Raw genomic sequence first — 25,458 nt, 5'->3', positions numbered from 1 at the left:
CCTCACCCCTGACGTCGTTGCCCACCTCTCAATTTTAAATACACGTAGACATTGAGGTCTAGCAAGAGGGACTATGCGCTTACCTGCTGCTCTCTGGCAGGTAGCTCCAAGCCCTCCTGGGTTTTAAATGCACCTTAGAACACACATGCATCAACACTACAATGAGCGGGTGGAGGGAGGTTTGGAGTCTTCTCTCACCCCCGTTCTCTGCGGCCTGCTGGAGCGGGGGGGGGGGGGCTAGGAGGAGGAGTTGGCCGTCCGACTGCGGTCTGGAGTGTGGGGCCTCCCTGCTGCTGCGGAGTCGGGGCGGTCTGCCTCTCCCCACCGCAGGGAAAAGGGTAACACCACCTGGGTCTGGGTGCAGTTCCCCCCTCCAGGGTCAAGGGTACCTAGACCCGGTTCGTAGAGTACGCTTGGGGAGTGTGATCGTGTGTACAGCGTCTCTTTATGTTTGTCTCCACGTTGGTTGAGTGTGGAGTAAGTGCATATGAGAGCATGAGGGTGGGAATGGACGTTTGTATCTGTGTGTGCCTGTATGTCTGTGTCAGGTTGGGTATCAGACGCCACCTCTCTAGGGACATCTCAGGCCCTCCAAGGTTTGGAGGCCTATCTCCCCCCCCCACCACCACCACCACCACCACTTCCCCTGCCAGTGGCGGACTCCCTCAGACATCGGTGCGTTGGTGGTTCTTTGTGTCTGGGGATGGGCGTCCAGGTACACACCGGCTCACTCCTTGGCGGCCGCCTGGAGCCTGGGGCTCGCTCGGGCCACTTCGGAGGTGGGGTGCCCCCGGCCTCTCAGCCTGGGGCTCGGTCACTCAGGCACAGCTGGCTGCCGGTGGAGCTCACAGGCGCGTCACTGCAACCCCCCCTGGCTTCTGCTCCGCGGCTGCTGAGTGAGCCCTCATCTGGGACTCTCCTCAGCTCTTTCTGGGACAGTGGCACGGCTGCCCCTCTGTTGGTCTTCCTTGGTCTCTTGTGTTCTGGGGGCCTCTGGATGTCTGGAGTTTTGATCTCCTCCATACCTGCTTCATGCCCTGGAGGACGGGGCTGTGGCCCCCCCCCCACACCCTCTAGCAGGTCATTACATGAAGGAACCTTTTAAAAACAAGCGCGTCCATGCTCACAGGTGTACACACGGGTGATCACACCCACAAACTACACCCTTTTTGGCTCCTACCTCAAAGCACACTGTGTTATGTTGATCTTATGTGCTGCACAATAATGTTTAATATTTAGTATTTACTGTCATATTCCCATATATCATTGTGATGTTGTTTATTCTATTACTCTTGTTCTCTTCTGCTTGTTCTCTTTTTTCTTTCTCAACAGGTGATCCAGGTGATCAGTATATGCATTTTTTTTCTTTTTTTTTTCTGCCCATTCTGTTGGTTTTTGTTTTTTGCCCTTCTCCCCGTCCCTCTTCTCAGCTGTTTCTCTTTCCCTCTTTCTTTCTCCCCTTCTTTCCCTCAGTCAAGTCTGTCCCGTATTCAGCAAGTGAAAATAAAATAAACAATAAAAGGTGAATCAAATGGACCATTACGGCAAGGCTGGGATGGTCAATTTGGTAAAGTTAATCTGTTGGGCATCTTTCTTTGCCTTTAGACAATAATTCTGATGGCAAAAGAGCCAAACGGGACAGGCAAAAAAAAAAAAAAAAAAAAAGATTATATTTTTGTCATTTTCTAGTTTCTAGTTGAATGAGGAGGGTGGAGATAGAGGGGGGGAGAGGACAGGTTGCACAAGAACAGGAAGAACGAGGGACCAAATAGTGAAGTTAACTGGAAAAACAAAAGTTATTTTTCACAAAGTAGGTTTTTTTTTTCATGTATTTCAGTGATGCTCAGTGTGCTTTCCAGTAGCACACTTAAAAAAAGCCAGTGGACATTGTAAACATAGCCTATTGATATGAATGACAGGTTTTTACAGGATTCATGTCACTCTAAACATGGCTTGAACAGGATGGATGCCATTACATTGACGTGGACTATAAATGTATTCTCTATGGTGGCCCCTAGAGACAAAGCACGTACAAACTCCAAAACACTTGCAAACTCCAAAGCACATGCAAACTCCAAAACACTTGCAAACTAAAAAACACATGCAAACTCCAAAACACGTACAAGCTCCAAAACACTTGCAAAATCCAAAACACTTGCAAAATCCAAAACACTTGCAAACTCAAAAACACATGCAAACTTAGATTGATCTAAATTACACTCAAAAAAGAACTATTTGAGTGAACATTAAAAAATAATGGAAAGGATTTCCATGTGATTAAATTGCTTTATTTTAGCATTATACAGTTCTGTTATTCCAACTTAATGTACTTGAGTGTGACCAACTTAATTAATTAATGATGAATCAACATATTTACTTTAGTTGAGTTCAGCTTAATTCAATTGAGTTGATCCAACACATGCAAATTATGTTAGTCCAAAGAAAGTACATAATGCTACTAGAAAGGCATTTATTAACATGGAAATCTTTTCCATGAGTATTTTAAGTTCATTTAAAGAATTATTTTTGGAGTGTTCAACAAATCAGAGTCTGGTTAACATAAAGCTTGTCATGCGCATCTTTCCCCCCCCTCCAATTTATTGGATTTAAGAAATGCCATCACACTTGTCTATCCTTTTCTGCTTGTCCTGGGGGGTAACTGCACATACCCAGAGAGACACAAGGAGAACATGCAAACTCCACACAGAAAGGCCCTGGCCAGTTGGTGGATTTGAACTCAGAACTTTGTTGCACTGATATAACAGTGCTAACCACCATGCCACCAAGCTGCCACTCCATACTTTAAAAGAAGTTGGAAAGCTGTGAATTTGATACAGAATTTTCTTTATGTTGTTGTCCTTGACAGGTTAAACCACAATAAATAGCAATAGCATACACATGGTGTATGTATGCTTCTCTGCCTGAAATAACCCCCAATATTTTCTTGTCCATGACTTTGTAATATTGCGACTCCAGGCTACAAACCAGAGTATATCATGTCATCACAACAAGAATCTCTTTTTTTTGTCCCTAGCTAGCGGCCAGCAAGGTAGGCTGTCCACGAAGCCAATATGCACTGTGGGTTCCGTAGGGATTCCAGCTTGGTCAACGATGCACTTCCAGTCCTTGCGATCTGTGGCCTTAAACTTTACCTTAGATGTCATTGTTTAAGATCATCTTCAGTTCAACAAGAATAAATTTAACTAGTTTTAGGTTGTTGAATTTCATGCAGATCATACGTGATTTAACTACCGTAGAAACATAAAATCCTTTTGTTCAAATTACATGTTAGACTCTTGTAAATGTAACTAATTTGGTTGCTTTTGAAGGTAACATAGTAATGTTTATCCCACTGAATTGAGGTTTGCAAATGTGAAAAGGGTAGATGACATTTGGAAACAGCTTATTCCATTAATGTGAATTAACCTAGAATTGCCCCTGCATTGAAACACTTTCACTTTTAGGTAAGGCCTAAATTACTTTAGTATAACAATCAACAGAAGGCGTTATTCAGTTAGGCCAGTATTTGGTTGCTGGCAGCCATTGCAGCTGTCATTCAGAAGGAGCAAATATCTTCTCATTTTACTCCACAAGTAGAAAAGGCATTCTGGTGGGCCAGAAGGAAAATAATCCAACGCTGTAATTGCTCTTCACTAATCACCCTTACGCTAGCTGGTGGAATAGAGGCAGCTCCTTTGGTTTAAAATGGAGCACTGTAACAAAAAATAATTTCCCCCAGGGATCAATAAAGTATTCTGATTCTGATTCTGATTCATGGTGACCAGTTGAAAAAGGCCAGCAACCAGATGGCTTTACGACTAAGTAGAGAGTGTTTGAAGAATAGTGTGCTGCGAAACAATATTCCTTTCCAGCGTCCTATTAATGCCAAATATGAAATGTTATACAGCTAACGCGCTCTTAGCAGCTATTCCAGCTTTCATGTGAGTTTTAATAGAAAAAAAAGGAGAAGCATATTAGTTTGTTATGTCACGAAATGGGGCATGGACACTTACTTATCTTGATTTGAAGCTCTTCAGATGTTGATGCATTTGCTCTCAAGGCCCTCACCGTCCCTTTGAACTTCTTGAGTGCAAATTATATTTCTTAGAGTGCTTTGCCGTTCTGTATTAGTGATGTTCTGACACGGTCAGTGCAGTCCGCCTGTATGTGGATCACCCATGAGAATACTGTGCTGACAAATGTGTCTTTTTCTGTAAAAGTTATTAGTGGTCAAAGGTGCATCCCGAAGACAAAACACTGTACTGGTATGGATTGTAGAGCTGCCTCTTGGCATTGCACCTTTCCAGCCTTACAAGTTAAATTAAAGCATTGTTGTGCCTTCTTCCTTCTTTGTGTGTATATGTGGAGACCAGTTGTTTATACTGAACACAGCATAGGTTGCCAGACTGTTACAGAATGTGCCCCAAATCTCCAGCTTGACCTCTGAGGTCAGAAGTGGAGAAGTGGCGGTCAGAAGGCAAAATTATTTGCTAGAACAACTCAGTTTTCACTTTTCTTCAAAATTGCCCCCTTATCCAATTGACAATCTTGTTTGTGGTTTCCAACGGCCATAATCTACATTCAAATTCAAGGAGTTTTCATGGAGGTTATTGAAGTAAAACATTATGATGTTTAAGATCTGAAAGCTCAAGACAACAGCTGCCAGTCTTCTTGTGTGTCTCTTCCTTGCTCAGCATTGGACTCTCCAAGTGTCTCAGACGATAAGCACAACCAAATCAAAACAAAGTCTGTCAGTTATTTGCAGCTCTTTGGCATGTCTGTAGTTTCTGCAGCCTGATATATATTAAGAAAAAAATGTCTGTTTTTTTTCCCTCCTCTTTGCCTCAGCATCCCTGCTGTCAAATCTGTCAGTATAAATCCAAAGGACAGAGCAAACAAGAGAAATAAATGTACATATCATGTACACACATACATACATACATATTTTTTTTCTGATGGGGAATTAACAAACTAACATCTGTCTGATCTACTAAGAAGCAATCTGTCTTTTCAAAGACCTAAGATTATTTAACCAAAACATATCAGACGGATGAATAGCTGCAATTACGTCTCTCGTTCACGACCCGGCAGTCAGTTACATATTACAATCTGTCAGAGATAACTGTGGTAAATTAATGCCTCGCAGACTTTGATAATTAGACTACAAGTTATATTCTGGAGCCAAAGTTGAGCAGCATCTGATCGAGGAGATTATTGTGCACTCTGGTCTGTCACAACAAGTTCCCCTTTGAGATGTGACCTCAGTCAGGGTCAGACAGCCCGCTTTCTTCCTCTGATCCTTCTTTTGCTTAATGGGAGCATCTTAAATCTCATGGAAGCATGACTCGCGCATTTATATAAGATTATTCTCAGTAAACCCACACAGAGTGGAGCAGTCTGTGCTCAGACTGAATGGAGCTTTATATTTCTTAATGTAACAAATAAGGATTAAGGCATTAAACCAAATATAGTTCTCAGGGTATCTGGAGGAACCAATTACCCTCAGCATGTGTATGTTTCTATTATAGGAATCTACATGCTAAATTTGAACAAACGTGGGAAAATCACAACCTTGCACCACGTTTAATTATGTTTTCCCAGTGAGTGCCAATGTTCTCCCGACTGCACGCAATTCACATGGTCTGTCGTTGATTTTCCTGTCAACAGCACAGCATCAAACGGATGCAGAGAAATGATAGAAAAATTTGAAAGAATTGCATGTACATTATGGGAATGCATATGAAAATCATGCTTTACTATTTAGCATCACTTCTAAATATGAAGCAAAAGATGTCATAAAAACTAATTCTAACAAAAATGAACATTTAACATTTTAGTAAAAGTTTGCTTAGAGGAAAGAAACTAAATATAAATCATATCAGTAAGTAATATTCAAAGATGTTGAGTTATGTCAGTGAGACACAGTGTCTGTGTTCCTGCTTCATTCTTCTCAAGTGTTGTCCAATGCCCGAGATGTAAGAGGGCAATGAAAAACATTTTCTAAAGGTACGAGTAAAGCCTTTTACAGCTGCTGTCGAAATACAGCCAAATTTAGATAGTTGGCTAAAGTTTAAAATACTATGTAAATTTAGGCATTAAGATGTGGTCAAGATGAACTGCAGAAGTTAAAGCTGATCATCAGAAGGGACAAAAGGGTGATTTCAGTGATTTTGAACATGGTATGGATTGGTCTGAGCATTTCAGAAATTGCTGATCTACTGAGATTGTCTAACACAACCATCTTTATGGTTTATAGAGAATGGTCAGAAACTATCCAGTAAGCAGCAGTTCTCTGGGTGAAAATGTCTTGTTGTTGCTAGAGGTCAGAGGAGAATGGCAACACTGCTTCAAGCTGAAAAGTAGGTAACAGTAACCTCGGTAACCTCGGCAGCCGGAGGTGATGGACGAGGGGCGCGGGGGGTCCGCGCCTGCCGGAGGAGGAGGAACAGCCGGGTGAAGGGCTGCTCTTGCCGCGAGTGGTGGAGGAGCCGCTCCAATTTGAGGCGGCGGACGAGGAGCGCGAAGGTCTGCGCCAGCCGGAGGAAGAGGAGCCGCGCGAGTGGCTGCTCCAGCCGGGAGCGGCGGCATTTACAGAGGAGCTGCGCGAGGTGACAGAGGTCCCCGTGTTTGCGGCTGCCATGCAGGTGCGTCCGCACGGCACCGCAAACCACGCCCACCACAACCATTCATTACAGCCAAGCTATTCAGAAGACCATCTGTGAAGAAGCAGATTGGTTATTGCAGCAGAAGACTACTCCGGTCAGCTTAGAGCAGGAAACTGAGTCTGCAATGCAAAACTGGACAATAGAAGATTTTTAAAAACGTTGCGTTGAGTCTACATTTCTGTTGGGACACTGTAATTGTAGGGTCAGAATTTGACATAAACAACATAAAAGCATGGATCCATTGGGGGGGGGGTAATGGCGTGGTGATATTTTCTTTCCTCTCTTTGGGCCCCTTACTACAGCTTGAGCATCATTTGAACTCCACAGCCTACCTGTGTACTGTTATGACCACAGCGCACCAATCTTCTGATGACTGCTTCGAGTATGTCATCTCAAACTGCTTCTTGAGCATGACAGTGATTTCACTGTACTCAAATGGTCTCCACAGCCACCAATTGCGCACTTTTGAGATGTGGTGGAATAGGATGTTCATAGCTGTACATCTCTCAGGAATGATTCCAGCACCTTGTTGAATCTATGCCATGAAAAATTTAGGCAGTTCTGAAGGCAAAAGCAGGGGCCATTCCAGCTGTGTATCTATCTTGTTTAAGATCATAGCTGATTTCTCCACCGCTTTATGGGACAGGAATGACTGCTGGCTCTTTCTTTTTTTTCCCATAGTGTTTGCTAGAAAATAGCAAATAAGAAGTAGGCTTATAAAACACAGTTTGTGATCATCAAGATTAAAATTGCGTCCATTTGTTTTACCTGTATATATGTGACCCAATGACTTTAAATGATGAATATAAGAAGTCCTAACATACACCGTGTCCTTAAATATTCAAGCTCCTCTAAATATATGAACAGCATCATATACTCATGGATGTTTTAGTAAAAGCGTGAGCTAAAATGGCTGTGTATAGAACTGCTTTGTGTTCTATTTGCTTTAACCATTAGATGGCAGCATTTCACTTCACATGTCTGTTTGTTTCACCCCTGTGTAACCTTATGTCCTTTATCCTGCTTCCAAGAATCATAAAGAACAATTCTGGGAAAAAAGACCTCAGGTGAGTCATAACTGTATGAGGAAAAGTCCTACGTGATATGCTGAGGTTTCATGCAAACTATAAAATCTGTGATTAGAGAATTTTTGAAACTATGTTAAAATTTCAAAGGTTTTGTTTCATTTTAAAGAGTTCCAGTGAGTTATTTCCTTACGTTGCTCTATAAAATGAACTAAACTACAAAAACTTGTTTGGTTAGTTTGTATGTATCGTGAGGTCAGTAATGTGGATTATAAACCAAACAATAAAGGTGTGATTGATAAGAAAAATTGGATCAACTGTTTAGGAAGTACAGCTATTTTTATACATAGTCCCCACAACCTAACATAATTTTACAGATGTTAATTTCTTTTAAATCATAACCAAATATTCACTTGAGACTTCTTCACTTTACTGCAGCCACCTTGAATTACTGCTTCAGTGCGGGTGCAGATCTAACTTTAGTATTTAATAACTCAAAATCACCTGTTGGATTGAGATCAGGTGACTGACTTGACCATTGAAGAATATCACATCCCACACTTGACCATCTCTTGGGCTGCTTTAGCGGTGCGGTTTGGGTCAATATCTATTTGCGCCGTCCAATCAGTTTTGCAACATTTGGCTCATTGTCAGTAGAGAGTATAATGCCCTGTTGATCCTGCTTACGTCTATCAACAGTCTGTGGTCCTCTTTCCTGTTTCAGATTGAGAGATATGACAATTGTGTGATATCGTGGTACTTCTGTGTCCTTGGCTTGAGGAAGTAATCTGCTTAAATGCACATTGAGTCACCTTTTAATGAATTAATGTATAAACCACAGGATTTTATATGTTCAGGGTTTTTATTCAGCTGTGTTTCTGATGATTTTTAGGACTCAAGCACATTTCAGCTGTGCTATTGAGGAGTTGAAGAGTGGAAGTGCACAATATTCTCTTTTTGAAAATATTGTCCTCTTTTTTCATTTGAGTGCACAGCAGAGGAGAGTCTATACAACTGCTGACTGCAATGTTATAGCATTTTTTTCTATATAAGGCTTCTTTGATTTCATGTTATGACGGCGACAAATCCATTAAAAAATTTTTTTGGGGGTTGCTCTTTTGTTTCTCAAAAAAGTGGACTGCTGTCTGTTGCAGTAGATGGTTCTGTATATTTGAATTTTTAAACCAGATGCAATTCCTGACGCAATGCTCCCCAGAGGCTAGGATTGTGTTTAAGCCCAGTCACATACCCTAGAGATAGAAGCATTACAACAGCTGAATACATGTTATAGTAGTTTGTTTTGTTTGTTTTTCTAAATAAGCCTTTTGCTAATTTCTCGTTCTCATGAACACAAAAGAATAAAAAAGATGTTCAGCTGAAGGGAGCAGTCGAATGGAGGTTTATAACATGGTGTCCGGTGTCTGAAATCTACACCTACTGCTTTAACTTCAGTTAACCGTGTTAAACTGTTTGGGGTGAGCTGTGAAAACAAGCAGTTGAAGAAGAGTGGTAAGCACTACGTTGGTAAAAGCTTGACTGCAGTGCCAAGATCGATTTTAGTCAGTTTTATGGTCATTCAGCCAATTAGTGTTTGTTTGCTTGCTTGCTTTCTGGTATTGGGAGATTTTTTTTTTTAAGTATAGCCAAAGGTCTGAAGGCCATCGACACAATTCATAGAATTCAGCGTGTAGAGCAAATACAGATTAAAAGACATGAACCTATTATTTCTTTCATCCGTTCAATTTTGTGTTTTTAACATGCTCGACACTGAGCTTTTGTAAAATGTTCCATAGAAATAAAATCACTTTGAATCAGATGAAGTTCCCTTGCATAGTTTTGCTTTCGTTTTTGAGTATGTGTGGTTTTTGTTTTTGAAAGGCAAATGATGTGTCATACTGGGATATATAAAAACTAGCTGCTTCCACTGACTTGACAGATTGCTTGTCTGGTTGGTGCAATTTGCTAATAATTACCAAACTCGTTATACACAGTCCCTCCGCTGTTGTTACTCACTTTTCCGCTTTTTAAAAACAGTACCTATTTAAATCTTTTTAAGCAACACACCCTCCCTTTGCTTGTTTTTCTTTTATTAGCTAACCTGTTCAAACCCCTGGCTTCCATCCAGCTTCACCTTTTCAAATCTTCGAACGACAGGAGGAAATGGCCTGTTGTTTAGGCTCAACCAACTAACAATTTGAGATGGAGTTGTGGGGGAGGGGAGCTTGTCAGGCGATGGCTTTAATCATGTGCCCCCCCCCCCCCCAATGACGTAGTTCACAGTCACAGAACTTGGGGCACGTGGCTACGTTTACGGCGGGTTAACTAAAATGTAATGGATAAATTGAAAGTTTAACATATCTGTCCAACAACAGATAAGAGATCTACCGGCAATCCTCCCGAAACTTCCGATGAAAGGACACGCCCTGTGAAGCAAAATAAAAACATTTTAGTTGTTCCGTTTGCTGCCATCCGCGCCGAATGAGTCATGTGACTGACCAAAACTCAAGAGACAAATCAAAAATATTTATCGTTTACTTTCTGTATGATGACTCACAGTGGTGACATCAGATTTAAAGTGAAAAGTCTCGGTTTCATAGTAGAACACCTCTGCTCTACAATTTACTTTTTGTTAAGATGTTACACACCGGCGCAAAAGCAGGAATAAGAAGTCCACGTGCCTAGCCTTATCGGATTTACTTGTAGGTGGAAATTGCATTTGAATGTACAATTTTATGCTTTCCATCAACTCCAGCAGATCCTTAACAAAACCTGTTTGACTGCTGATTGAGTTGGCGCCCACTGTTACCACACAGTTGGCAAACAGAAAAAAGTCAAAAGAGAAAGAGAGCCCTATTTTTCATTCTTTCTATATCAAATATATATTGATTGATTATATCTATGTAATCAAAATTCAGATTTCTCAGCAAGGTACACATTTAAATAATATGAAAATCCAGTTATTGGGAAAAAAAGAAGATGACACAAATCAAAGTACTGGATTTCTAGAATTTCTGACTGATAACTCGCATTAAAATCTCCAGCATTTCCTCATCTCAACTCATGTTGTTGTTGTGAATTGGTAAAGGCACACCCTCAGGGTGAGTAACACTCTCAGTCTAAGCTTCCTGAATTACTCCCCAGATCTTCACTTTTTTTTCTGTCTATAATTCCAGCAGTAAGACGTGCTTGATAGGAAAATACTTATGTAACAGAGATGGTGGCAATGGTTTTGGCAATATTCATATGTAGTGAATATAAATACCCAAAGACAGAATGTACAAAATTAAATAATTATTTATTATTTGATAATTATTTTTAAATATTACAGTACTGAGGTAAGTTCATAGTCTTGAAGGTGAATTTTAACATGGCTTGTGATCATACTGTTTTACCCATGTGTCTCAAAAACAAATAATCAAACAAAAACACTCACACACAAAACGTATAAACTTTTTATTATTGTTACTGTGGTATTTGTATGAAACTTCACTTCCCACATTACTTCCAGGTATGTAACTGTCACTTCCCACTTTGGAAATTTATTTTGGCTAATAAAAAAGAAAGACAGTTTGTATTCTTATAATACTATTTATACAGCAAAGAGTAATATGAATGCTTAACAGAATACCTCCCACCAGCTCCCCAAGGAAAAGGGAGGATTGGGTTTCCCCCGCCTCAGGAATTATTATTATGCCGCTCAAATAACCCCCCTCTTATATTGGTGCAACAAAACATACACAGCTAAGTGGAAGGAACTGGAGTCCAGCCTGTTGGACCGATTCCCTCTACAAGCTGTAATGGCAGATAAGGGTCTAACGTGTTGGCTGGAAAAGTTGGGGAACCCCTGGTTAACCCACACCCTCCAAGTTTGGCAGAAGGTAATCAACATTTCTGGGATACACAAAATATTAAAAATTTTCAGGTGGTTTGCTTTCGACTCAGATTTTATTCCAAACAGACACGACTCTAACTTTAAAGCATGGCTATCTTATGGCCTTACGACATTCCTCTCTCTTACTCATAGAAATATTGTGCTCAGATTTGAGGTCTTGCGGGACAACCACAACCTGACAAAATACGACTTTCACAGATACCTACAGCTGAGATCACATATTGATCATGAATGCAAATTGTCCGACTTTAATGATGCTGAGTCGCATTTTTTCCTCATCCTGAAAAATGCCACAACCATGAACCCTACTAAATCCATTTCTAAACTATACAAAGCTCTCTCTAGTGCCAGCGAGGATAACACTTTATACACTAAAGATAAATGGAAAAGGGAATCAGGGATTGCTATTTCTATGGGGGAGTGGGAAAATGTTTGGTGCTGCCAGTGGTCCACATCCAGTTCTATGAGCTGGAAGGAACATGGCTGGAAGAATATTATTAGATACTTCAAGACACCATATCAGGAGAGATATAAAGGGGCTCATATGCAATGCTGGAGACAATGCGGCTCGACTGTTGCTAACCATTTTCATGTCTTTTTGGACTGTCCCAAGTTAAAATATTTCTGGATGGGTGTCCAGGCCTCCTTAAGCGCAGTCTTTAACGTTCAAATGCCTTTAGATTTTAAGGTCTTATACATGGGTCTGGTCCCTTTTCTGGAACGTAGGAGTGAGATTAAGTTGGTGCAATTACTCTTGGTGGCAAGTAAAAAAACAATTACTAGAAGATGGTTAAGCCCAGTCCAGCCTACCCTGGATGACTGGTTTGGGATCATTTTAGAGATATTTAGGATGAAAAAACTGTCATATCTGTAAAGAAATCAAAAGGCCAAATTCCACTAAATTTGGAACAATTGAATCCTATTCATTACCCCCACAAGAGCTGACTTCACTTGATCTCACTGTTACTTGTATTTTTGTAATCTACTTATCTAATTTCTGACAATTGTTAATTCACTTTTTTTTTAATTTACTTATATTACTATTGTTTATTTATTAATTTATTTATTTGTTTACCATGGCAGCAGCATGGGCATCCCCCCAGTTCGTGTTTATAGTTCCATATAATGTGTTGTGTATCTCCTTCTGGAGAGCATGTGAGCAACTCTCCTATAGCCAGTGGAGGATAATATGCACCTGTTGATCACTGTGTTTATCATTTGCTCTCCTGGACTTAATCTAAAAACCTGGAAGGACTCTGTTCCCATGTTATTCATATACTGCTGTGCAGATGGATTTTTCTTGTCCATTCCAAATAAAGATATAATAAAAAAAACATCAACAAACAAAACAAAAACCGAATGGCCCCGTTATAGAAGGCCGAAGCTGCAGACTCTTTCTGGTCAGAAAAATCTGTCTCCAACAGATGCTGTCTGTACAGCTCAGTGGATAGCAATATTTTAATACTGGTTCACAAAAGTACAACTGAAAATGCTGCAAAATGTTGTGGTTGTTACTGTTGATTGGTTTCGCTTACTCAGCGTCTTTCTGTGGTAAGAATTGCGGCACTGTGTTGTTTATCACATTCTCACTATGTCAAGGTTTCTTAAAAATATCTTAATATATATATAGGTGAACATAAAATTAAGTTTTTATTATTATTTTATTATGTGTTAATTTATGATTGTTAATTTATTATAAATAATACAAAACTATTTATCCAGAATCTTCATTTTGACTGTCGAAACAGTTCAATTTAAAAGACCTCGCTATTTTACAGCAGTAAAACAATTCCCCGTCTGTCTTTCTGTATTTCTTATCACTGTGTCAAAAGCGGGACAGGAAGTTGTAATATACATATATGTAATGTGTACAGTTTGTTATAAACTATTTATGGGCATATGCGTGGCATCGCAGTGGTCTGGTTCAGGAAACACTTACATCATGAAACTTCAGGTGTCTGCTGCTACGGCAGACGAAACTACGTGCGCGTCCCCGCCCACCTGTGAAACCGCCTAAAAAAGCTCGCTCCCGTTATTCCCTCTCCATTCAAGGTGCGGCAGCCAAGCAGGTGCGTGAGGAATCGTCGAGAAATCATATAGCTGTTGTTTGCTAACTTTATTTTTTAAAGCTAAGGAAAACGTGCCTAGATAGCAAAAGACGAGCCAGTTTTTTTTCTCGCAAGGAAGCAGACTTGTTTTTTTTAAAGAAGAGAGAAGTCTGTGTCTTGAGGAGTACCTGAACAGGTGAACAGCGTCCTTTGTTGTTTCAAAGTCAAGTCGGAGAAGAAGTAGAAATGGCTAACTCGGGTCTTCAGATTCTGGGATTCGCCCTGGCTCTTCTGGGCGTGATTGGACTCGTAGTTGGTACAATTATGCCCCAGTGGAAGATGTCTGCCTACGTCGGGGACAACATCATCACTGCGATCTCCATGTACGAAGGACTGTGGATGTCCTGTGCGTTCCAGAGCACAGGTCAAATGCAGTGTAAAGTGTACGACTCCATCCTGCAGCTCAACAGTAAGTAACACGGTTGATGGCTTTTAAATAAGTACGAGCGTCCACATAATTTCTCTCTGTAATGGGCCAAATAGTTTAAAAGTTTAACGGCAGGCTCCGGCTTACTGTGAATACTGCGGCAACTTGTTGTACTGTCATTGTTCCTAAGATAGAAGAGGAAATTTTAATGTCTGGTAGGAAGTGACTTGCAGATTGTGCCTACTTTAAATCTTTCTGTTAACTTTTTGGCGCAGTCTGTAGCTTGGTTCTTGGTTTCCTAGAACTGGTCTAACCGGTTTAATCACTCGTTCTTTAATTTTCCTGTTTAAACCACCGAGGAAGGCTACACCTGCGCAGAGCAGCTCAGGTTCATAAAGGCTTTTAACGGGCCAAATGTTTAAACTTATCTTCTATTTTACACAAGGGAATGTCTGTGCACACCTTGGCAATGATTACCTATAAACCATTGTATGATAGAGAACCCCACCCACCCACATGTGGAGCTTACCTTTCCGTGTGGGAGTTTATTTGACACCATTTACTCATCTATGTCTGAAGGCCATATGCAAAACCTTTCTCTATAGAGCAGAGCCACAAATGTTTCTAACAAACACCGAATGGCAGCTCCTTTTCGACTATATTCCAGGGGAAAAGCAAAAAAAGTGTAGTTGGGTGATGGAGCTGTAAAGTCTAGGTCATTCTTGTTGACCAAAGAGTTCTTCCTGTCGTATTCCAACCATCTTTATGGCTCTTATCTCTTATTATAAATCAGTGGCAAAAGTAGGTTAATAGTAGCAGGGCAGCTTTATTTCCCGTGCTTCAAATTTAGCTGATCGAAGCTGTGCCCTGGGGTCAAACTGCCTGAAAGTCACTGTGGGACAGATCACATAACTTGTAGTTGTGAATAGCTAATTCACTTGATGGTTCATAGACCATTTGTTTCAATGAACAAACACAAACCCATCTGTATCAGGGCTTTTTTTTTTTTTTTTTTTTTTTTTTGGGTTATTTGTCAAAACATTTGATTACAATATCTGCGGCAGTGCCGTATCACCTCTTCAAACATGAACCCAATCCAACTCTGATAAGTACTGTGTGATTAAACCTGGTGGTTAGATATGGAGCAAGTGAGTAAATAATGGCCTGTTGTTCAGAAATGGATGCTTGAAATTTCTTTACCAACAATGGATACCAAAACTGGGGAAGGAAAAACACGAATTCAGAAGTGCGAACAAGTCGTTTCTGAGCTCGTTGTCTGATTTTTAGTGAAACCCAGATTCTGTCAGATGGTGTGGGTTTGTTTATTTAAAAAAAAAAAAAAGTGTGCACCTGCTTTAAAATGTGATCTGTTAGTGCCTAAGGTTGGGAGCGTCTTCCTGAAATGAAACCTGAAACCTGGTTAGACCTGTTTCAGACTCTCATGCATGTACTGCCAGGCTCCCAACCCCCCAACCCCTCCCCCTCGAGCTTTGTTAGACTTCCGGGTAGAGCCAGTTTCTATGTGTCGTTGTTATAGGGAGTGGCAGTGAGACACAAGAGACAGGTCTCTCTGTTGTGTGTTTGTGTCTGTATTTCCACCACCTTCTTCCACATAGAAAATCTAAACACATAAGTCTGCAAATATAAGTGACAGCTTAGTATAGTTACCAATAAATTGCTGCAGGAAAATGCTGCTGTTTTGCTTACTGTTTTCTTTTTACCTCCTTTTAGATTCACGGTAGTAAATCCTACAGCCTGTCACCACACCCTTGTAATCCATGTAACATATTACAGAGTGCTTCATGTTTGTCACATTAACTGATGGTTTAACCCTGGCCCTTGTGTTTTTTTTTTTTTGTTTTTTTTTAAACCAGGTGCTCTTCAGGCAACCCGCGCCCTCATGATTGTGAGCATTATTGTAACGCTGGCTGGTCTGGGTGTAGCTTGCATGGGGATGAAGTGTACCAACTGTGGCGGAGATGACAAAGTGCGCAAGTCCCGCACTGCAATGGGTGGTGGAATTATTATCTTGATTGGAGGTAAAGAGCAATCTGACTTGGTTGTCTTTAATTTTTATTTATTTATTTTTAAAAGGTTAACAGAGTGAATAATGTTGTTGTGTATTCTGCCACAGCTTTGTGTGCCATTGTTGCCTGCTCTTGGTATGCGAATGACATCATCCGGGCCTTCTACAACCCTTTCACCCCTGTCAACACTAAGTATGTACATTACGATCTCAAACTGACCTTTGTGTACTCTGAATATCGAGTCATCTTGGCATAGTTCATCTGTTTGACTGACTAACTTTTTTTTCTAGGTATGAGTTCGGTGCTGCCATCTTCATTGCCTGGGCTGGTGCGTTCCTGACCGTTGTGGGAGGCGGCATTCTGGCAGCAAGCTGTTCAAAAAGCAAAGGGCGTCAAAGTGGACCAAAGTATCCCATCTCCAACCCCAGATCCAGTGGTAGCAACAAGGATTATGTATGAACAGGAACGTTCCTGGTTTGAGGCTGAAGGAACACTTTAACATTTACACTCGTCCAACTAAGAGATTGAAGCATTGCAGAGATGTATCGCAGGAGGTGGAGACCTCACTTTTTATTTTGTATTTTAGTTTCACCAGTACTAACCTGTGATGTTACTCTATTTTATTAAATTCAGTAAAATATTTTAAATGATGGCTGTTTACCTGAGACCAAGATTATTGGCTTTGTTTTGTCTGGATCTGTACCTACTGCTCGCGTGCTTATCTAATGTACACCACACCACCACCCACGTACTATGTCAGTCCTGCCTCATTCTGCCAAAATGCTGTACTGTGACACTGGCAGTAGACCCTTTAGATCAGTTACAGGTTTGGTTCAGTGAACCTCTGCAATGCACTTTGGTGTCTGAAGAGCTTTGGGGCGCGCCAGTTGTAAGCAAATCTCTCCCCCCCCCCCCAAAAAAAAAAAAAAAACAACTAAATTCTGGCATGTGGCTGTGTTATCTTGCTGCTGCCATCAGAGTGCCATAACACATGAGGGAGCATAGTGGGTCAAGTTGCCAGCTATGTCAACAATTGGGCAACAAATCCCGCCCCCCCCCCCCCCCCAAAACAAAAAAACATGTGTGAGGACTGAATGCATAATATTTAACCTGCCATCCAAGATGAGAAGCTCTGTGCTACCAATATTTTGTTTCCCCTGTGTAAACACACAAATCATACAACCACAAACCATTATAGTTTGTTTTGTTTTTTTTAATCATTTGCAGGAGTGAATTTGGAACTACAAATACGGATTTTTCTAAATTTCTAGTGTTTTGCTGAGAAATGTTGTGACCTTGTCTTTGACTTTCTGTCTTGATTACTGTTGTTTTGTTTTGTCACAATATCTGTTGCATACAATAAATTTTCAGTTTTTAAAAAAGATTTTTTTTGTTTTGTTTTTTATTTGTAAATTTGTGTTGTGCATTTAAAAATGGAAAGAATTTCTGGCTTTTAGATTTGCGCCATCTCAAAATGAAGACAATGAAAATATGGAGTATTGCAGTGCAGACATATCAGACTCCAATTGCAGATAAATTTCTTATTGAGGAGGCTGAAATCATGAAGGCCACACAGTTCTCCTTCTAAAGGAAAGCCATCTTCCTTCCTTCACACATCATTTAGCTGGCTGCTTTGCTTTGCCTTTAATGCCACCTAGTGGTGTGTATCTCTCTCTATATATCTCTCTATATATAGCTATCTATATCTATATCTATATCCTCCTCGCCGTTTATGAGGCTGTAGTGTCTTGCCTTTAACGCCTCTCTGCCAGTGTCCCTCACCCTCAAAAAAAGAAACATCTATTGTCTTGTCCTGTAAGATTCAATTCAATTGCTTTTGGTTTATTGTCATATATAACAGTGGTGTTCATGTGGAATCCATTTTGTTTTTAAAGTTGAAAAACATTTGTCTAAATTCTGAACACCATACATCCCCTACTCTAAACAGCCAGATAGCACTGCTAATCAGAAACGTACCTCGCTGAATTGAAGGGATTTTTACTATACACGTAATAGAAAGCCACATTGATACAGAATACTTATTAAATAAACAGGGTCTCTTGCACGAGGCTTCTCGTGTTATAGGAACAGTTCACCTCACAGAGCTATTTATCCACCTGCATTGTTTGGGCATAGGCATGTGTACCCTTTCTTTAATACATCAGGATCAACCTTGTGGGACTCAAAATGTAAAAAAAAATAAATCTATAAACCTTGTTATAAAACAACATTAACTGTACTTCTACTAAACTACATCCACACACCAGAAGAGAGGGAAGCCATCAGTGTTTAAAGCATGACCACAAGCCCATTGTCACACTTCCCTCTGCAGTGTGAGTTGGCAGGTGTGGTTCAGCAAAGAGGTACTTACTGCATGAAACTGCAGTTTTTCCTTAAAAAAAACCCAAAACAAAACACCACATCCTGTACCAATTATTTCCATTATAATCAAGGGAAGGCAGATGCTTAACATTTCCCATAACAGGCAGCTTATACGAAGAATCTAAATAACCAGTAAAATATGTACACTTAATGTGGGGGTGAAGGTTCCCTTTCAAGCGGCACAATCATTCACATGGTAAGCCATTTGCAGGTTGCTGCAGCACATCTGAATATTTGAGTAAAATGTGCTGACACCAGAGGGGTTCTTTATAGTGGTTTGATCAAACAAAATCAAAAGGATCTTGCTTAGAAACGTGGCCAGTGTACACTAAAGTGGCCTTGGCATTTAACAGCATTACAAAGAGAACTTTATAGCCCATCTGCATTTCTGTAAAATGGTTCCTTTGTCAGATGACAAAACGCCTATAAAAAGTTATGTGTTCAAAGGTCACATGGAAACACTTGATTTTGTTGTTTGCCAGTCTCATCGCTTCTGTCAATGAAACACCAAGAGGAATGTTGTAATAACTCAGAAACCTAATTTTAAACAAACAATAACAAAGATACACATTTATTATTTTATTTTATCAATTGAGGGACAGTCTGTTGAAAAGTCGTAAAAACTTGACAGCATGGAATGGTCTTGTGTTTTAACAGGCCTCATGCACTGAGAACAGAATAACCACAGTTGGTCAAACTGCATCTTCAAACTTGATACCAGTAGAAATTTCTATGAAACATTAAACAATTCATTTGCAAATTAACTCACACATACAGTTACTGAGCATGTAACCTTTGGCCGCTGGGCTGTCAGTAGGCATGGCAACACAGAGCAAACGGTTTCACAGAGCTGAAATGTGTTATTACTCCACTTCTAGGTTCGTTGCCCAAACAGATTGGCTGAATCGTTTTCCCCCTTGGACGGTAAAAATACATCTCCAACACATTTTGAAGGGAGAGAAATCGCTGTCACAGGATTATGATGCAACAAATCTAAAATTATAATAAAGAAACGACAATGTTCTAGAAAGAGTGACACGTGTTCCTGTTCTTAATTATACTAAACCAAACAAACTTCAGAGTATTTTCAGTATTAGATCCCTGGTGAAGCGTGTATTTGTTTTTAAATTGTGTAATAGGTGTGTTTTAACTGTTTCTTAATAAGAGTATATCAAACTTAAAGTGGGGAGAGAAAAAAAAAAAATAAGATGAAGAAACAACATAACATTCTCCACTATCTGGTGCCAGAAATTATAAGTTTAAAACAATGCAAGGATTTATTAAAAAAAACAAAACAAAAAACAAACAAAAAAAAAAAAAAAAAACCCCACCAACAACCCCAAAAACAAAAAAACCTAAGCCCTGTGCTCTTACAAAAGGGTGATGGAGGTGGACTATGCACCAGTACTGCACAGCTACCGCCCCTCACTACCTCTCCAATCTCTTCATCCAGGAGGGCAAATTGAAGTGGCCTATACGTAAAGAGCGATTTAAGGACAAGTGTGAGGCACTCAGTTTGGCTTCAGAGGGTTTAAGAGGTGCTAAGGGCATAAACAAGTTATAAAAATAGATAAAACTGCAACGTCTGTTATTCCTTCAATGCCTGCCTCCACTTCCACAGCTCTGCAATGACCTGAGGAGAAAAAAACCCATATATAAACAGCTGACTTAAATTGTTGTCAAAAACAGAGCAGGTTCATGCAACATGGTCTCTCATTTACTGCAACACAACTTCCTCCTTACTTATGATTGGAATATTTGGACTTTGATGCCCCCTAGTGGCATGACAAATAAATGCCAGTACACCACCTCCATTTAAATCAAATTACAGCCAGTAGCTACATTTTCACAATAATCTAAGAAAGTAAAAATGTTATAATAGCAGGCAATAGAAATTTGTTGTATACCTTGGGCTCTGTGACCTTGTGACCATGTTTCACAAAGTTCTCAAACTTGGGCTGGGCTTTAGGTAACGTTACTCCCTATTAGGAAAAATATAAACAAATGTAATCAATTTGCAATTTTAATCATGCCAAACAGATTCAAAGGACATCCAAGAACAAACCTTTTTCACTGCCTCCATCATCTTGGCTTTGATCTCTGGCACACTCAAAGGTCCTTTAGGAGTTGGTGGGGTTTTGGGAGACTTGTCACCTTTTCCTTTAGGTGTCTTTTCCTACATTGGGCAAAAAAATAAATACAAATAAATTAAAGTCTAGACATTAGAAGTGTTGAATTTAATTTTTTTAATATATTTGCCTTTGCTCGCCATTCTTGCTCATGTAAACGATTGTTACCTGGTTTTTGGCTGGAGTGTTCGGTTTTGAACTCTTGCCATTCTGTGCAGGTGCTTTGGGTTTGGATGGCGTCTGTTTGGATGGTATAGATTTGGCTGGAGCTGCCTTGGCCTGTAACAAATGGGCAGCTGTCAGTTGCAGAGTGAGCATGTGTAAATTAAGCTTCAATTTAAAACTCCGCGATAAGGATATCTGCTTGCCTTAACGGGAGATTCTTCTTCCATGCTCTCCTCGTTGTCCTCGTCGTCATCAGCCTCATCATCATCCCTGAAGAAATGAGAAAGATTAAAGCAATAGCAGTTCAACTTTTTTTTTTTTTCCTCAAATTGACCTCTTGCCTGCAGCAAGGTCAAAGCTTAATTAAAAGCAACAGTGCTCCAAACTGTTGTCCTCACCATCCCAGTAGAGAAATGCAACTTAAGATGAACACAAGTCATAAGGCACTGTAGCCATTTACTGGAGGGAGGAGTGAGGGAGTGGGCTGTTCGATATAACGATATCGGATGATGATATGAAAACTTCTATATATTCTCTTACATTAAAATAACCACACTATGGACGGATAAGCGACTGCTTTTATGCGTTGTTGTTAGCAACCACGATTGCTCCAACATCCGCTTGTTCCCCCCCCCCCACATAAACCTTTCACAATGAAGGTGAATATCCTGTTGAGATTTTTCAAAATAAACAGAATCCCGTGAAATAGTATGCAGTGTTTACGGCCGAGAAGCTAAAAAGCTGTCAGTTGCTAAAAAACAAACAAACCTTAGAACAGGCTTTTCCCTGTAGCACAATGTGTAATAAATACTCAAGAAAATTGTGGCCATTTCAACTTATCTAACACTCAACTCCAGGTATATGACACCCAGCTGAAAACATTTCTTGCAAGTCAAGTTGCCCGAGAATCACAGAATTTACAGAAAAAGTAGAATTTTTGTGATATTGTTGTCAGGACGATAAATGTCTTATATCGGGATATGAGATTTTGGTCATATCACACAGCCTTACGAAGGGCCTCTGTAGCATGAACATGGTTTGGTTTTGAAAAGTCTGACATGGACCAGAAAACTTTTTCCCTAGTTTCAAAATAACAGTAACTACTATGCACACTGTCATGGCTACAAATATAACCAGTTTTTAGATGGTTTCCTACAAGTTTTGCTTTTATCATGTTAGGAAGCAACCTCCATTAAGCATTATTTCCACGCTATTAGCAAGTAACAAATGAGCTCTTATAAAACATGACAGAACAAGTGTTCAAAAGCCATCTGACCTTTGCTATGAATTTTATTTTCACAATTTGAGTTGGTTGGGGGAAAAAAAAAAAAAAAAAGGGTCATTTTCAACAAAAGCCCGCTACACATGCTGGCAGCAAGATGAGCAGAGGTATGTTCTTTTACCAGCAATGCAGTGACGCAAATATGAAATAACGCTTTGCCCAGAGCTGGCCATCTTTAACAACTGATCGCCTACAGTCATCGGCTCTCCAAGAGGCAGAAGGAGGAAAGATGTAAAGCTACCATCTGTTCGCATGAGGACTGCAACTTAAAGACTTCACAGCATTTGTGTGGTCAGACACTCACTCATCCTCCTCATCTTCATCGTCCTCATCGTCATCTTCCTCATCATCATCTTCCTCCTCCACCTCCATTTTCATCTTTTTCTGTGTATGAGATTAAAAGTCAGTCATGCGTTTTACAGTGACAAGTTTACACTTTATACTAAAACCAATTTAAAAAAAACAAAAAACAAAACAAAAACAAACAAACCTGAGACTTTGCAGCAGGGGAAGTGGCAGGCCTTTTCTTTGATGTTATGACATCCTCCTCCTCTTCATCGTCATCCTCATCGTCTTCATCAAAAGACTGATCTGCATCCATCACTGCGGGGGCAATTTACAAGGAATTTATAATAATTAAAAAAAAACTACTCCGTCTGCTGTGCTATGAGGAGTCTTGATTGTGTGAGGGTTTTCGCCACATTCTCCGAATTATGAATACTCACTGACAAGGTGCTGTCCACTGATATGGATCGGACCAGAACCTGCCTTCAGGCGAAAAACTGCTGGGGGCGTGATTGTGTAGCCGCCAAGACATGCCTGCAGCAAAACACACAAATAAGCCAGCTGCTGCAAAACTATACAGCGGTTTTTCCTGAGGCAGCACAGAAGCCCCTCAGTGAGGCTAAGGAAGAATAAAGCATAAAATTATTTGGTCGCCAAGGTGTGTTTTCAAGCAGAACGTTTACTTACACTTGGCAAGGTAGAGGGCTTAAGTGAAACCAGAACTGCCTTGACCTTCTGACCCTCTGCGTCCTGCCCTTCTACCTCCACCATATGAAGTTCATCTTTTGTGCTGGGGTCCACACACACCTAAAGACACAACAGAACATTTGATGTTTTGGTGGTGGAAAATTTCAAACTGAAAATGTTAACCAACGATTTGGTATTCACTGTACCACTTGGCTGCATCCTTCTCACACAACCACAAGCAATGTGCTCAGTGTGTGACAATGACATTTCGTACACTGTGTCGTAACAGCTTCAAGTATACAGGGATGAACAAACTGCATGAAAGACACTCACCATCCTCAGATCCAACTGATGCTCCAAGTCATCGTCGTCAGGATTGAAGACCACTTCCTTTCCAGCTTCCAGCACACACCCTGATGAAGAGATTAAAATAAAATTAATTTTAAAAGAATACAAAAGTAGAAAATGAGTAGAACCAATCACTTAGGTGTAAAGCGCTACATATAAGGTGCACACAAGAGGGAGCCCTACAGAACAAGGGGTGAACATTGCCACATGGCAACAGCAGGAATTCCCCTCAAATGAAGAAGGGGAAGAAGTGAAAATCACGTCATCTAAACTTATGCTAAAGTTCTGAAACACCTAGCAAAAGACACGTGCCATGTTAATATTCCAATATGCATCCTCTACAGGTATGACATGTCAATTAACCTTGGTTAAAAGCCAATTGCAGAGCTTTGGATAAGCATCACCAAACTGGAGACAGTCTATTATCAAATTAGAACGATTTGGCTTAGTTTCTGTGTGTGAAAAAGATATTTAGCTCTTGCTCTTTTAGAACCACCTCAGAATTTGCAACATTAAAACAGTACACTGTGACCGTATCTGCTGTTTAAACGATGTCTGAAGTATCCACCCTAAAAGAAGAGGTTAAATTTTAGTTAGTAAGGGGAGCAGAACGACAGATGAAGAATAGAAACACTCTTTAAGATCTGGGGTGGCTTAAAATGCAGTCGCAGGAGGAGCGGTGGGGAGGTCAACGCGGTCCGCGTGTGTTTGAAGCCACGTTGAGACCAATTTCCCCGGCCAGCAGAAAACTGTCAGCTCTAAGAGCTTCAAATGGACAGTTCATCTAAAAAAAAAAAAAAAAAAAAAAAAAAAAAAGCAGGTGCTTCAGTAGAACAGCAGCGCTAACTCTTTGTTTAAAGAAACTGATCAGATATCAACTCCGTTAATAAATCACTGGGGCCGCCATGTTGATAACCAAGCACGTGTGTGGCAGAGTGGTCTGAAGCACAGCAGCTCAGCAAGACTCATTCAACCTCCTGCCACGACTCATAACAACCAACACCACAAGACATTTTAAATGTTTTAAATGCAAACAGGTCCACTGTCTTCGTCTGGAACAAGGCACGTGTAGCTAAGCATGCTACGTGTCATTATTTCTGTTGCTAATGCCAAAAAACACGAGAACACAGAATATAAAACAACCTCAAGTCACACATAAAACAAAGTTGTGCTCTCACCGTAAAGGAACGTTTGTGGCGCCATTGGTTCATCTAGCCCGTTCATGTTTGAGACGAGGACGCTGACAAACTCCTTATATGCTGTAGAAGAATAACCAAATGGTACCAGCAGCCACTAACTAAGGTGCTACAGCGCTCCCGCTCTTCTTCTTTTCTCAATGAGGCACGGAGCGAAAAAATCAGCCCACACCGCCACCTACAGGACCGCTGCACAGAGCGTCTTAAAGCTAGCTCCATTGTTTGTGTTGGAAAAGTGTAAACGCGCATTGACTGTTAGGAATTACGGTCATTTTGAAATACGTCTCAACACTATAGTCCTTCATTTATTTCCCCATGCATACTACAGTCATTTAAGATGTTTTCTTTACATAAACCTTTAATTTTACGATCCCATCAAACCTATTATGTTCTTCTGTCACTGAAAATCTGTCTGCAGGTGTCAGCAGTGTGAAAAAGTCTCGAGCTCTTCCTTATTTCTTTACAGTTTACTTCCAAGTAGCCAGCCTTTCTTGTATTGTTGTCAATTTTATTTATGTAATGCCAAATCACAGCAACAACAAGGTGTTTTATACTGTAATGGAAAGACACTACAATAATAAAGTATTAAAAAGTATTTTTTTATTTGTTAAGCCACTCAACACTGATCTATCAGTCATTCAAGAATGATTGAATTAGGACGCATAACTCAAAGGATGAACCTTGAACCAATTTAAAGAACCAATTTTAAATTGTCTCTTTAAGCATTTTACTAGTAGCCCGTCAAAAAATCACATCACTTGTTTCCCTTTTCTGAGTCAATCTATGAGAAATACCAAAGATAACACAGTTTGAAAGGCATAAAACAATATTTTTGCATCACAAGGTAATCCCTAAAGAGCTTTAGCCAAAAACTTGGCATATTGTGGTATGGTGTGCAGT

At 40.3% G+C, this 25,458-nt stretch overlaps 2 protein-coding genes across 2 annotated transcripts; one reads left to right on the top strand and one right to left on the bottom strand.

Annotated features, from left to right (window-relative positions):
• Window positions 1-13,615: 13,615 nt before the first annotated feature.
• On the top strand, window positions 13,616-17,468 carry LOC146660346 (claudin-7-A-like). The gene is made up of 4 exons (XM_085420159.1): window positions 13,616-14,099; window positions 15,932-16,096; window positions 16,192-16,276; window positions 16,375-17,468. The coding sequence occupies exons 1-4, from the start codon at window positions 13,877-13,879 to the stop codon at window positions 16,541-16,543; spliced, it is 642 nt and encodes a 213-aa protein (XP_085276285.1). The 5' UTR covers window positions 13,616-13,876; the 3' UTR covers window positions 16,544-17,468.
• A 1,564-nt stretch (window positions 17,469-19,032) lies between these two features.
• npm1a (nucleophosmin 1a) lies at window positions 19,033-24,699 on the bottom strand. Its single transcript, XM_085420158.1, has 11 exons — window positions 24,541-24,699; window positions 23,348-23,427; window positions 23,015-23,134; window positions 22,768-22,861; window positions 22,533-22,645; window positions 22,347-22,426; window positions 20,964-21,030; window positions 20,764-20,874; window positions 20,532-20,642; window positions 20,374-20,448; window positions 19,033-20,099 (listed from the first exon to the last, which is right to left on the bottom strand). The coding sequence occupies exons 1-11, from the start codon at window positions 24,584-24,586 to the stop codon at window positions 20,055-20,057; spliced, it is 942 nt and encodes a 313-aa protein (XP_085276284.1). The 5' UTR covers window positions 24,587-24,699; the 3' UTR covers window positions 19,033-20,054.
• Between the last annotated feature and the right edge of the window lie 759 nt (window positions 24,700-25,458).

The sequence above is a fragment of the Rhamphochromis longiceps genome, linkage group LG10 (assembly GCF_057381845.1).
Source record: "Rhamphochromis longiceps isolate RC_006_pf linkage group LG10, R_longiceps_female_GT1.1, whole genome shotgun sequence".
NCBI lineage: Eukaryota > Metazoa > Chordata > Actinopteri > Cichliformes > Cichlidae > Rhamphochromis > Rhamphochromis longiceps.
This window is presented reverse-complemented; position numbering and strand designations above follow the sequence as displayed.